The sequence below is a fragment of the Rhinoraja longicauda genome, chromosome 12 (genome assembly GCF_053455715.1).
Source record: "Rhinoraja longicauda isolate Sanriku21f chromosome 12, sRhiLon1.1, whole genome shotgun sequence".
In the NCBI taxonomy this organism is placed as follows: Eukaryota; Metazoa; Chordata; class Chondrichthyes; order Rajiformes; family Arhynchobatidae; genus Rhinoraja; species Rhinoraja longicauda.
This window is the reverse complement of record NC_135964.1, coordinates 38,016,419-38,030,827: the sequence shown is the minus strand read 5'-3', so window position 1 is coordinate 38,030,827 and position 14,409 is coordinate 38,016,419. Positions and strand designations below refer to the sequence as shown.

Here is a 14,409-nt window from a genome sequence, read left to right as displayed (position 1 = left end):
TCAATCATCAGTGAATCCTATCATTTAAAAAAAATTCACATGCCATCTCTATTATTTATTTCCTGCAAACATACTAACACATTGATTTTATTCATCCAAGGGATATGGATTTTACAGGCTGACCTAATTGTCTATTTCCAATTGCTCTTGAGAAGATGGGAGTGAGATGCCTTCTTGAACCACTACAGACCTTGAGCTGTAGGTATATCCACATAGTAAGGGAGGAAGTTCCAGGATTTTGCCCATCCAGGTTGAAGCAATGGTGATATATGTCGACGTCAAGAGGGTGTGTGGCTGAGGGGGCAACTTCGAGGTGGTGATCTTCCCATGTTTTACTGCCTTCGTCATTCTAGCTGGAAGTGATTGTGGGTTTCGAAGCTGCTGTCTATGGTATCATGATGAGTTGCTGCAATACATCCTGTCAACGGTACAAACTCCTGCTACAGCGCATCATAGGTGAAGTCACTGATGGGTTGTGGATTAGGCTGCCTATCAGGTGGGCTACTATATCCTGTATAGTAGCCTGCTTGTTTCTTGAATGCTGTTGAAGTTGCACTCATCCAGGCAAGTGGAGAGTATTGCATCACACTCCTGATCTATTCCCCATTACCTCATTATCCTTCGCAATAGCAGAGTACAAATTTCATGAAAGAAGCACATTGATTAAATAATCCAGCAGGTACATGGAAATCCATTAATTCCACAAGGACTACATTGGACTGCTTATTTCCTATAATTTGTGCCAAGGCTTTGCATGAGTTGAATGCAAAACAGTGAAGTAACAAATGCCCCCTATGCATAATTATTAAGAAATAGGCTTCACACAAGTGACCTGAACACATAGATGTTTATAGAAAAGCATTCTGGAGCTCACACCCAAGACACAAGTAATGTCAAAAGTACCTGTGACTTCACTAAATCCTATCTTAGCTGGTTCAGATTTTATGGCCGGATTCAACACATATGGAGGAGAGTCAGACACTGGCTGCTTGTGACCTGGCAGTAAGGTGACCACATTAGGAGTTTCAGAAGATGATACTGCATGGTCTGAGGAAATAAAAAGGTAGCAGGATTTTTTAAAAACATCTCCATGTAAACATTCCCAAGGTACCACCTTGCATTATGCAGCATTGCTTTAAATAAATACTCCCTTTGCGTTAAAACATGAAAGGAATTCCAACACAAACATAAATTGACCATATACTTTTCATAAAACAATCTATACATAATAACAAATTAATTCATTACAGAAAACGTTGCACTTGAGTGACATGACAACAGACAGTCCATGCGCAACACTGCTTCCACAACCCAAAAGCCAATGATAATCTGAAAAGCTTTAGTGTAAAGTAGATATGATAAAATGAATGACAAATTATAGCCAAGCGCAATCTATAAACTAGATGAGGAAGGGAGATTGACAAGTAATGCATCAGAAAAAAGCATAGGTGGTTCAAGTTTTTTGTGAATTGTAGTGGATTGTTCATTCCATACAAATTGTGCAACTGGGATGAATGAATTCCATGCAAGACAGTGACTTCACATATACTGTACATTTCACACGCAGACTGACTGAACACTAAACTAGAAAGGAGTGGCATGGTGACTGCAGTGTGTGTCTCCACTTTCAGACACTTGAGCACAAATTTCAACATGCAACAATGGTTTACCTCATCCCCAAGTTCAGACACAAATATTGTCAGAAATACCTGCAACTTCAGTAACTCGTATTTTAGTTGGTACAGATTCAGGGATCGAAATGAACACAGGAGTGTCAATGATATGTGGTTTAGACCCTGAACGTGGTCTGAACATGTTAGGAGTGTCAGCAGTTGGCTCCGTATATCCTGGGGAATAAGAAAGAAGCCAGACACAAAAATTCTTAATCTCATTAAAATAAATCATTTATTATTTTGCTGATATTGTTTGATTCCTCGATGCTATTATTATATAAAATAAACCAATATGTGATTCGTTCACGTTAATAACATACATATTCAAGTGCAACCATATATTATGAAAAGTATTTTTCTATTCTTTTGCTGCTAAACAATGGATAACACATTGAGTAATTAATTGCATATATCTCACATAATGCGTCGTATATGAGTGATTTAACAAATAATCCATGCAGCAACATTGTTTCACTACATCAAAGCTAATTATCATTCAATAAACCACAACAATAAAACCATGATCCGTTCACAAACACTGAACAGACAAACAAACTCCAAAGTCAACAAGTAAGCACAATGACAAACTAAACCAACAAAGATAGGCAAAATGGGTAAATACAGGAGATGTGCAGTGGATTGCTCCCTTTGTATATGGTATGAATTGACACTGAATGAGTTGCAACAAAGATTCGTACAAACTAACAAAAACACCATAAGCACAACATTTAAATGCAAATTTCAGACAAAGGTCTACAAATGCAATCACTTTGGGTTTGACGTTGTAAACGGCTGATGCATAACAAAATCAGTACACAAAGAGGCACAAACTGAAACTGTCATGTGTGGCTGAGAGGCTCGTAAATTGTTATAGAACATAGAAAAGTGAAGCACAAAAACAGGCACTTCGGCCAAACATGATGCCAGACCATCTCTTATCTACCTGCACATAATCCATATCCCTCCATTTCCTGCATATCCATATGGCGATTCAAAAGTCTCTTAAATGCCATTATTATATTTGTCTCAAGAACCACCCCCTGGCAACACATTCCAGGCACTCACCACCCGCTGTGTAAAAAACCTGCCCCGCATATCTCCTTTAAACTTTGCCCCTCTCACCTGAAAGGTTAGGTCCTCTAGTGTTTGATTTTTCCATCCTCTCTATGCCGTTCATAATTTTAAACTGCATCATGACCTCCGGACTCTTACACTCAATGCCCCAACATATGAAAGCAAGCAAATCATATGCCTTCTTTATCACTTGGAATCATCTTGCAGGATGCTTGAGTGAAAACAGAAAGAGGGATGTGGCAGTGTGGATGTTGGCTGTTTGGAGAATTCGATGGTTGACCGGGGTCTGGGAGAAGTGTCTCAAGGGATAAAAAGTGGACAGGCAGGGACAGGAATATTGAAGCAGAGCAGGGAGAGGGATAGGGTTTTGTGGCAGGGACAAGTGTCCAGAGGTAATTGAGGTGTAGAGAGTGTATGAATCTGATTGGGATACATGGATAAGATGGTATTTGAACATCCATTCAGGGTCTTGGGAGTGGAGGATTGGAAGTCCAATTAAGTTATGGCTGAGTTGCTATTCAGTGGTGAGGTGAAGTGACTATTAGGCAATGGTGTGGCATTAAAGGTCATCATTTGATTGAGGAGTAGGGGCTGGGGGTCTGTTGGTTGAGTGAGATGGGTGGGTTGGCAGAGCATAATGAGAGCTAGTCGCTAACTAAATTAATATGCCCCTGCTCAAATTGGGCTCGTAGTGTTGGGAGGGTCCCATTTAGGATAGCCTTCTTTAAATCAAACTACTGAAGAGATAGCAGAATTGTAAAAATCTGGTTGTTCCTAGTGTGCTCAAGGGGAGGCACATGTTTGTATTAGCTCATGCTTTATAGGGGCCAGAATGATAATGGAAACAGCATCAAATCGCTAGTGGAAATGGCTGGTCATATTTGGCCCTGAAATGGTCACAAGTGTGTTCCATTCAAGACACAATCAATTTTCATGCAACCAAATTTCTGAGCTGAAGTTTAAACTTTCAATTTAGCACAAATGTGAACAACCAACATGCAAACACAGTCAATAACACTTGTAACATCAGCATCTCTTGTTATAGCTTTTACAGATTTGGTGTTTGGATTGAACACATATGGAAAGTCAAAGACCAAGAACTTATGGCCTGACCATAATGGTTCCATTCAACCATTGAACCAATGATAGTAAAATGTCTATATTTAGAATGCAAAAGTGTGTAGAATAAAACACCCTTTATCAAAATAGTAAATTTAAGTGGATTCTATGGAATACTAAAATTATGTAATTATTTTCATACATGACTGAATTTTTTAATTACTTAATTAAATTTTTTACATTACTTAATTTTCAGCCAAATAAATGTATTATTCTGAACATTTCTGATGAAAGTGCTAATAAGCAGACAGCTCATGCAGCAACACAATATAGATGCCAATTATTATTCAACAATTGGAACAAATTAACTATCAAATTGAAAGTTTACAGTCAAGAATATTATTTAAACTTCAGAAAAACACTGGTCAAATAATCCACCAGTTAAAAATACTGCATTTAAATTCGTATATTAACTGTGCAAGGTGTGACAGAGTGTGGTATAGCATTTAGAAACATAGAAACATAGAAAATAGGTGCAGGAGTAGGCCATTCGGCCCTTCGAGCCTGCACCGCCATTCAATATGATCATGGCTGATCATCCAGCTCAGTAACCTGTACCTGCCTTCTCTCCATACCCCCTGATCCCTTTAGCCAAAGGGCCACATCTAACTCCCTCTTAAATATAGCCAATGAACTGGCCTCAACTACCTTCTGTGGCAGAAAACTCCACAGACTCACCACTCTCTGTGTGAAGAAATGTTTTCTCATCTCGGTGCTAAAAGACTTCCCCCTTATCCTTAAGCTGTGACCCCTGGTTCTGGACTTCCCCAACAGCGGGAACAATCTTCCCGCATCTAGCCTCTCCAACCCCTTAAGAATTTTACATGTTTCTATAAGATCCCCCCTCAGTCTTCTAAATTCCAGCGAGTATAAGCCTAGTCTATCCAGTCTTTCTTCATATGAAAGTCCTGCCATCCCAGGGATCAATCTGGTGAACCTTCTCTGTACTCCCTCTAAGGCTAGAATGTCTTTCCTCAGATTAGGAGACCAAAACTGTACACAATACTCCAGATGCGGTCTCACCAAGGCCCTGTTCAACTGCAGCAGAACCTCCCTGCTCCTATACTCAAATCCTCTTGCTATGAATGCTAACATACCATTCGCTTTCTTCACTGCCTGCTGCACCTGCATGCTTGCTTTCAATGACTGGTGCACCATGACACCCAGGTCACGTTGCATCTCCCCTTTTCCTAATTGGCCACCATTCAGGTAATACTCTGCTTTCCTGTTCTTGCCGCCAAAGTGGATAACCTCACATTTATCCACATTATATTGCATCTGCCATGCATTTCCCCACTCGCCTAATCTATCCAAGTCACTCTGCAGCCTCCTAGCATCCTCCTCGCAGCTAACACTGCCACCCAGCTTCCTGTCATCCGCAAACTTAGAGATATTGCATTCAATTCTCTCGTCCAAATCATTAATATATATTGTAAATAACTGAGGTCCCAGCACTGAGCCTTGCGGTACCCCACTAGTCACTGCCTGCCATTCCGAAAAGGACCCATTTATTCCTACTCTTTGCTTCCTGTCCGCCAACCAATTCTCTATCCACCTCAACACTGAACCCCCAATACCATGTGCTTTAAGTTTGTACCCCAATCTCCTATGTGGGACCTTGTCGAAGGCCTTCTGAAAGTCCAGATATAACACATCGACTGGTTCTCCCTTATCCACTCTACTAGTTACATCCTCGAAAAATTATATAAGATTCTTCAGGCATGATTTGCCTTTCATAAATCCATGCTGACTTTGTCCGATGATTTCACCACTTTCCAAATGTGATGCTATCACATCTTTAATAACTGACTAGCATTTTCCCCACTACCGATGTTAGGCTAACTGGTCTATAATTCCCCGTTTTCTCTCTCCCTCCCTTTTTAAAAAGTGGGGTTACATTAGCTACCCTCCAATCCTCAGGAACTACTCCAGAATATAAAGAGTTTTGAAAAATTATCACTAATGCATCCACTATTTCTGAGGCTACTTCCTTAAGCACTCTGGGATGCAGCCTATCTGGCCCTGGGGATTTATCGGCCTTTAATCCATTTAATTTACCTAACACCACTTCCCGACTAACCTGGATTACACTCAGTTCCTCCATCTCATTAGACCCCCGGTCCCCCGCTATTTCCGGCAGATTATTTATGTCTTCCCTAGTGAAGACAGAACCAAAGTAGTTGTTCAATTGGTCTGCCATTTCCTTGTTCCCAATGATCAATTCACCTGTTTCCGACTGCAAGCGACCTACATTTGTCTTAACTAGTCTTTTTCTCTTCACAACACATGCCCTTGCACTATTATTGTACACAATTCTCAACAGGTAACTACTCCAACCCTGGGTTCACAAAAAAGACATGAATATCCTCAAAATACCTACAACATCAATAACTGGTCTGTTAGCTGGTTCTGATTCTGGAATTTCTGCACACTTCTTTTATATCATTACAATGTCTTACCTTTGCAGAATAAATCTCATTTACTTGTTATACCGTTGAATACCTTCCTATTCACTCATAATTCTGTGTTTAATGAGTCAGATTACAAAGAATGCAATGCCTATTTCCAGGAAATAGGCAAAGTACTGTTCATTTTTAAAAATTATGTCAATATATTTAACTTGCTGCATGGAAGATTCATACAGGATATCAAGCAGTCTCACAAAAGTAACAAACATTCATTAACTGTGAATACAAGATAGAGCTTTTGCAGCAGGTTTCCTAATTTCCTCACAATTTAGCAACAAGACAGAAACATTGTCAGAAGTACCTGTAACTTCAGGACGTTCAGATTGTGTGATTGGATTGAACATGCCAGGGTTTGGCAGCTCAGAGCCTGATATTATAGTAATTGCTTTAGGAGTGTGAAAGGTTGACATGGCATGGTCTGAGGGGAATAAGAAGGAATTATGAAATGAACGTTGTAATTCCCTATTGAGACAACACACCCATGCATTGAAGAATTCAATTGTATTAATAGGCATTATTAGAATAAAGTATTATTGCAGACAAAGTCCTCCTTTTTGATACATTAACAATAAATATCTCCCATTACAAACATAAACTGCTGAATGCATGTTCAAGTAATAGAGTAATCCATAATATAACAAGTGATATATTAATTTAATATAATTCCACTGTTTTATTTAACTGTTATCGTAACCGATATTCCATGCAACATTATGCAAAAGCCAATTATAATTCAGCAATCACTTGTAAAGGTTGATTAACACTTAACAGCTAAACACAATCTATAAATATGAAGGATGCACATTGCACAATAATTGCGCAAGGATGCACAATAATTAAACAGAATATAAACACTTAATCTCCATTTGATTTGGCAAATAGATTTCAAGATTCATCAAATAGATTTCATGCCCAAGGCAACCAATATTTGTGTTACTTTTGCACAAAACTCAACATGCAAGTATTATTTACTTCATCACGAAGTTGCGATCAAAATTGAAATATTGTCAAAACAGATGTGACCTCTATAAATTGAAAGGTAGTTGGTTCAGGTGCTGGAACTTCTTTGCCATATTGAGAGTGTCAGTGGTTTGGTGTTTAGAACATGAAATTGATAAGAGTATCAATGATTGGTTTATTAAAGAATAAGAAAGAAGCCAGATACTAAATTTTTAATCTTTCATTAAAAGGCAACAAACAAGCAGTTCACATAGCATCATTGTTGCTTTCTAACATGAAAGCCATAATTGGTAAACAGAGCCAGGCACACGTTGAGCTCCATGAAAAAAGAGCATTGGCCAACTAACCCTATCAAGGATAAGCAAAACCTTACTTCTCAGGAGATATGCAGTGAATTGTTCATTTCATAGAATTATGCCTTTATATAATTAAACCACACAATTATTTCAACTGAGACACGAACATTCTCACAAGTACCTGTAGGTTCGGTATCACTTATCGTAACAGATTCCGGTTCTGGGATTGGATAGATCACATTAGGGGTGTCAGTAACTGGAATTTCATGGTCTGCCATTAAAGTGGACACATTATTTATGTCATACATTGGCACCTCATAGTCTGAGGGGAGAAGAAGGAAATAATAGAAAATTCTTAATCTCACTTAAAGTTAACACAAACAGTAAGTTCTCCTGATTACTTTTGAAAACCAAAGCAATGTAGCAAATGTAGTAAAATTGCATTAATCTTGAGTTTTGATTAAATAGAATGAAATGTGTGTAACTAATAGTTTTCATCGAAAAAAACTATGCCAAAGATAATGTTAACAATAACATTGTTAGAAAAGTGAAACAAATTAACATAAATGTTTAATCAAATCTCATGAAATTTAATAACAAACAATGATAAAAGCCATTCACCTATTTACTTCCCCTTAGTGGCAACATTTCAACTAGATATTGGCCCTATGATCTTTACATAATGCATGCCCTGGCCCAACGGCTGTAATCTAGCCAGTAGGAGGATGAAACCTATTGGATGGTCATGGTAGGCAGCTCCAAGCAGTTTTAGACTTCGGTGGCTCTGTTGATAAGTTCACTACGTCGATGACTGCCAGCAATGTGGGATAACAGGCTACAGGGTACTTGTAGTTGAACAGTTGGAAATCTTCAAAGGGTGAAAAGATGCTAGGTCCTTAAGATAGTACTTTCTAACTTCTTCACAATATCACTGACCCAATGCGCTGAATGGTTTTCTTTAACATTGTAATAAATATGAAGTATTAAATGTCCATCCAGGGATATGGCAAGACAAAGAACCAAAGAGACACGTCTAGCTTGATCGTCTGCAAGAATGGAGACAACAATCATAGTAAATAGAGTGTCTCCCTGCTATATACTAGAGAAAATCACAGGTCCTTCTCCCAGGTGTAAAGTTACTACCAACATCTGTATAAGGCCCTTTTTTGTCCTCACAAAGGCAGATGATTGAGGATTATGGAGAATCCTTCTCAAATCCAGCTGTCCTATGAAATTCAATACTATTCAAAGCATGCGACACAAAGAGATGCATGTTGTGATGGTAACCAACAGGTCCATCTTAAGCACAATCTCTATGTACTCCAAGGGACAAAAAAGCTGTGCCATCCAATGCCCTCCCTGTCTTCTTCACTGCAATGCCAATAGAATTTGAACAACAATGGGGTTAATTTTTCGAAAATTCAACCCTCATTGTCTTCACTACCAGCAGTTACTCCCTCAGCTTCCTTCATCAATTTAATTTGCCAACAATACTTGCGCAAGTGGCCACTGAAATCTCCAGGTTATTGTTGGCTCTTTTACAGGAGCAAACAAAAATGATGGAACATGCACTAAACATTGGTAAGGTCCTTTACGTATCTGCCACAACCTCACTGATAACCATGGTTTACAGATGGACCTTGGAAAGCATGGACCACTTGCCATCTCACAGCTGAAGCAGACATAATTGATGAAAGATACCGCAGCTTCCTGTGCAGCAGGAAAATTATTTTTGATGACCAATATCTCAAACCAGCATCAAGCTCATGGTTAACTGAACAGCAGCAATTCTTAACATCCTGTAATGTTCAAGAGTTATGGATAGCCATCAGTAGGCTCCTCAATGCACTGAATACCACCACTGCTGCATCCACAACGCTTCAATTGGCAGGAAAGCAAAACTATGCCAACATTCTCTCCTGGGCAAATGTCCCACTCAACCAACCACCTAGATGATCTAAATCCACATGCCAAACAACAGATTCTTGAAATAAGCATTCACTAGGAACTAGATGGGGAAAAAGATATCTGAGAGGATAGACAAAGTTCTTCCAAGAACTAAAAATCTATACGAAATATTGTGACGTTCTCACCAACCCATAGGAATCCTTGGTCCATAATGGGAGGACATGAAGGCCATTCATAAACAGCATAAGGAATGCACAGAATTCCACACAACAATGTCACCTGGCCCATAAGGTTCCACCTGCCTCAGCTGAGATAGTCTGTGACTTACACCAAGGAATTTTCAGCCACCTTAAAATCCAAAGAACTGGAGTAGAAGCATTTCACCCTGGATCCTGAGGAACTGCTCAAGAAGTTGCAGTCAGTTTCACAGAGTCATATAGTCATAAAGTGAAACAGTATGGAAATAGGCTCTTCGGCCCAACTTGCTCAAACCGGCCCAGCTATACTTGTTCCACCTGCCAGCATTTGGTCCATATCCCTCCAAACCTGTCCTATCCATGCTTATGGGTAAGAGCAAGTAGAACGCTGCTTGGAGAACTGTGAGATCAGGGAAAATGAACTCTGAGCTGTATCAATACCGATATTTGCCTAACTCGGCTTCATTGGAAAATAGCACTGTTTAGGAATTGATCATATTCTCGGATTTAAAAATTGAATCAATTCCCAAGTAAGAACCATTTAGACTTGTCATAAAATCATGAACTATGCCTAGTCATTATGGTAATTAATGAAATATTATTTAAAATAACTAGTACAAAAGCAATATGAAAATAAATGGAAAACCAAACCATGTCAAATATTTTTCATTCAAGCCATAACTAGCCGTTGGACATTTTAGACCCAAGTACAGTCACCAAGTTTCATGAAGTGAATTGGCTGAGCACAGAATTCAACACACACCATTTAAGTGCTGAAATACGATGGATAATACAGCAAATTGCTATTTTCCCCAAAATTCTTTTGTACAATGACAAATGACAATCATGCAAGACAGTGAAGTGCCAACAAATATGCATTATGAAAAGTACAATGAACATTAAATTCACTAAGAAGGTGCAGCATAACATCTATGTGGCATAGCTCTTTGATACCATGCAAACCTGAACATATCCTGTTAGTTATTGAGTACGTTCCTGAGTATATACCAGGAATGTAACTCCCATATTATTTTCAAATATTGTGATTGAACTGAACACATTAGGAATGCCAAAGATTGGTCCCTCATAGTCTGCAGCTTACAATAAGGAAGCCAAATAAAAAGTCTTAAATTCTCAGGAAAATAAATGTTCCATTGGGCATCATTATAATGAAACCAGATTGAATCATTGGTCTTATTCTTTCACCATAAAAACATTCAATATATTCAAATGTGCACCCTGTGGTCGCTTACAATATTAAATTGTACACAACATTTCACTCATTAATTCAAATTCTTCAAAATAATTCATGCTGGAAACATTTTTTCACTACAGAAAAACTAATTAAGACACAATAAACTTCACTATGTAACCTTGATGAAATGGCCAAACAGCCATTAATGGAATGTTGACCAAATATTCCAACAAAACTAACCACATTTGCTTGTGGTGGTGGATTGTTCCATCATCCAAAGTTTACACTAAAATGTTAGCAGTTCTGAGTGGAACTGCAGAACTTCATGAAATTCAGAACTACTGAACATGCTTGCATGCATGTAGAAATACAGATCTTAGAGTCACAGTGTCATCAAGAGATACAACACTAAATGTGTCCTTCTGCCCATTAAGTCCTTGCTCATCCACTACTCATTTACACTATATTACATGAATCCCATTTTTTATTTTCCCTTCATGCCTATCCAGTCACCCCTGATTTTATTGCTCAGCTACACATGGCCAATAAATCTACCAACCAGGACATCTGTGGGATATTGTCGGAAATCGGAACACCTAAAGCTTACTTGTGCATTCAGAGGGAGACCCTGCAGACTCCACACACACACAATACCGAAACCAGGAATAAACCTGGGAAACTGGGAAAGAGAGCCCAGTGGGACCTGCCTCACCACATGGAGCGCAGTAGCCCAAGGAGGGAACGACAAAAATCTTTGTCCCTGTTGCTGATTCTCACATTCAGAGATTGAGAGCAAAATGGGAGGTGTATAATGTTTTGGTGGCAGTGTGAGGAAACCCTGTTCTAACTCTAAGTGTCCCACGACCAACTGCCCATTCTGAGTTCAGGTTAAAAGGACATCGACCTTAAACATTAATTCCGCTTCCCTTCCAAAGACACTAACCTGCCTAACCTACAACTAAAAATCTATTTTGTTACCGCAAGCTAAAAATAGTAAAGCTGATTGTTACATTGTTTAAAAGAGTTCAGTGTCGATCAAAACAATTGCTTGTCAATTTCCACAACCTCTGCAGTGTAACTGTGGGGATGCTCCATCTGCTACAACCAAAATCCGTTATAAATGCTTCCGCAACCTACCCTCTCTAGAGGGTAGACTGTGTATCGCTTTGACAGTTTCTTACATGTTTTAAATGGTTTATTATTTTACATTTTACAGTTTTAAATATTTAATTTCAAATTATTTTTGAATGTTTTTTTTTCAAACACGCGACTACATTGAAGCATGCCTCCATGAATGCAGTTCAGAACTTTGCCCACCTTCTCAGAGCCAACGTCTTTGTGGAAGTGAGAGGCCTTCACAGAGTAAGACTAGATTGAGTGCATTGGTGACACTAAGCAAAAGCAACCTTGTGGAAACCGTGACATTGAATGATTTCATGCAAAACATGTAAAAGCGACTTTGCATAAAGGTGTGGGTGTTGTGTTTACAGCACATGACCATGCTTTTGACAACTCAGCAAAGATTTTAACACACACTTATATGTACTCATTCCTCAGCCTTACCCACAAAGCACAAATATTGTCAGAAGTACCTGTTGGTTCAGTATCTGTGGTCTGTGTGATGGGATTGAACACATGTGAAGAGTCAGAGGCCACCAACTCATTGTCTGACATTAAAGTGAACACTTCAGAAGTGTCAAAGGCTGGCACTAAGAGGAAAAGAAGGAAACCAAGTACAAAATTCTCAATCAATGATGAAAAATTTATACTATTAAATTTATTTGAATTAGAATATCTTTTGCGATTCTGTGGCTGGACAGAAATACTTGCTTATTGAGAAATGGTACATCAACTGATTCAGCTATTAAATTTAAATATTCTTTGTACAAGTTAAAAATATTTGATCGATGATTCTTCAACCAAAATGAATGTGAATGTTCTATTAGCTGCAAAATAAATCTTTTGAAACCCAAGAGACTGCAGATGCTGGAATCTGGAGCAAAAACAACCAGACTGCGCAGTTTATACTTTCAGTCTTAATTCAGGGTCTTGACTACAATGTCAAATATCTCTTTGCCTCCACAGATACTGCTTGACCCGCTGAGTTACTCCAGCAGTTCATTTTGTACCAAATCTTTTGAGATGCCCAATTTATAAGCAAACAAACACAACACGGGCAATATGATGAAAGCCACGATGTACAAGTTACCCCATTTCGTTTTACACATTCTAGAAATAAAACTATAAAATAATTAATTAGAAACAAAACAAATGCCTGATAAGTAAATAAAATTAGAAAAACCCAGGGTCACAGTAGCTCCAAACTTACATGAAAATAGAAAAACTACCGGAGTAAATAATTAACTTCAGTCACGTGTGCCAAATGTCTGATATGCTAATGAGCGAGTAGGAAGGTACTCTACAATGTGATATGATAGAACTTTATTTATCCCAGGAGGGAAATTAATTTGCCAACAGTCATAAAAAACACAAAATACATGAAACATGAAATTAAAGTGACGAGTGGTAAGGTTTTGGGGATGTGCAATGATTGAGGAGGTGAGGAGGGAGTGGGGGGGGGGTCAGTCTCAGTCTACCCCATGACAGTAGGGGGAAGAGTTGTAAAGTTTGATAGCCACAGGGAAGAACGATCTCCTGTGGCATTCTGTCCTGCATCTTGGTGGAACCAGTCTGTTGCTGAAGGTACTCCTCAGGTTGACCAGTGTGTCATGGAGGGGGTGAGCTGTATTGTCCAAGATGCTCCGCAATTTGAGGAGAATCCTCCCCTCCAAAACCACCTCCCAAGAATCCAACTCCGCCCCCAGGATGGAGCCAGCCTTCCTGATTAGTTTGTTGATCCTATTGGTGTCCGCAGCCTTCGCCCTGCTGCCCCAGTGCATGGCAGCAAAGAAAATGGCACTGGCTACCACCGATTGGTAGAACATCTGCAGCATCTCACTGCAGACATTGAAGGAGCGGAGCCTTCTCAAAAAGTACAGTTGCCTCTGTCCCTTCTTGTACAGGACCTCAGCGTTCCTGGACCAGTCCAGTTTACTGTCCAGGTACACTCCCAGGTATTTGTACTCCCTGGTAAAGTGCACATCCACACCATTGATGGAGACAGGGGACAGGGGTGTTCCTCTCCTCCTAAAGTCCACCACCAGCATCTTATTCAGGTCGGGGTTGCGCTGCAGGTGATTCAGCCCACACCGCTCAACAAAGTCGTTGACTACACCTCTGTATTCAGCTTCCCTCAGCTCACTGATGCAGCCCATAATTGCAGAGTCATCTGAAAACTTCTGCAGGTGGCAGAAGGCGGGGTTGTATCTGAAGTCCAAGGTGTAGATGGTAAACAGGGAGGACCGTCTCCTGTGGGGCCCCTGTGTTGGCCACTACAATGTCCGCGACACAGTTCTGTAGCCTGCCATATTGTGGTCGTCCAGTCAGGTAGTTGGTGATCCAGGACACAAATGGAGCATTCACCTGCATCTTCGTCAGTTTGCTCCATAGCAGTGCAGG

At 39.6% G+C, this 14,409-nt stretch overlaps 1 protein-coding gene across 27 annotated transcripts in view; it reads right to left on the bottom strand.

The window, feature by feature from the left end:
- Positions 1–14,409, bottom strand: part of LOC144598928 (uncharacterized) — a 223,015-nt gene that overhangs the window by 107,470 nt on the left and 101,136 nt on the right. For 26 of the 27 annotated variants that reach the window (XM_078409534.1, XM_078409524.1, XM_078409525.1 and 23 more), the window contains 5 exons: positions 12,483–12,599; positions 7,772–7,912; positions 6,636–6,752; positions 1,710–1,847; positions 904–1,047 (listed from right to left, as the gene is read on the bottom strand). In XM_078409534.1, the coding sequence (XP_078265660.1) occupies positions 904–1,047; positions 1,710–1,847; positions 6,636–6,752; positions 7,772–7,912; positions 12,483–12,599 (657 nt within the window). The remainder of the gene's footprint in view (positions 1–903; positions 1,048–1,709; positions 1,848–6,635; positions 6,753–7,771; positions 7,913–12,482; positions 12,600–14,409) is intronic. The other variant, XM_078409550.1, reaches the window with a different exon arrangement.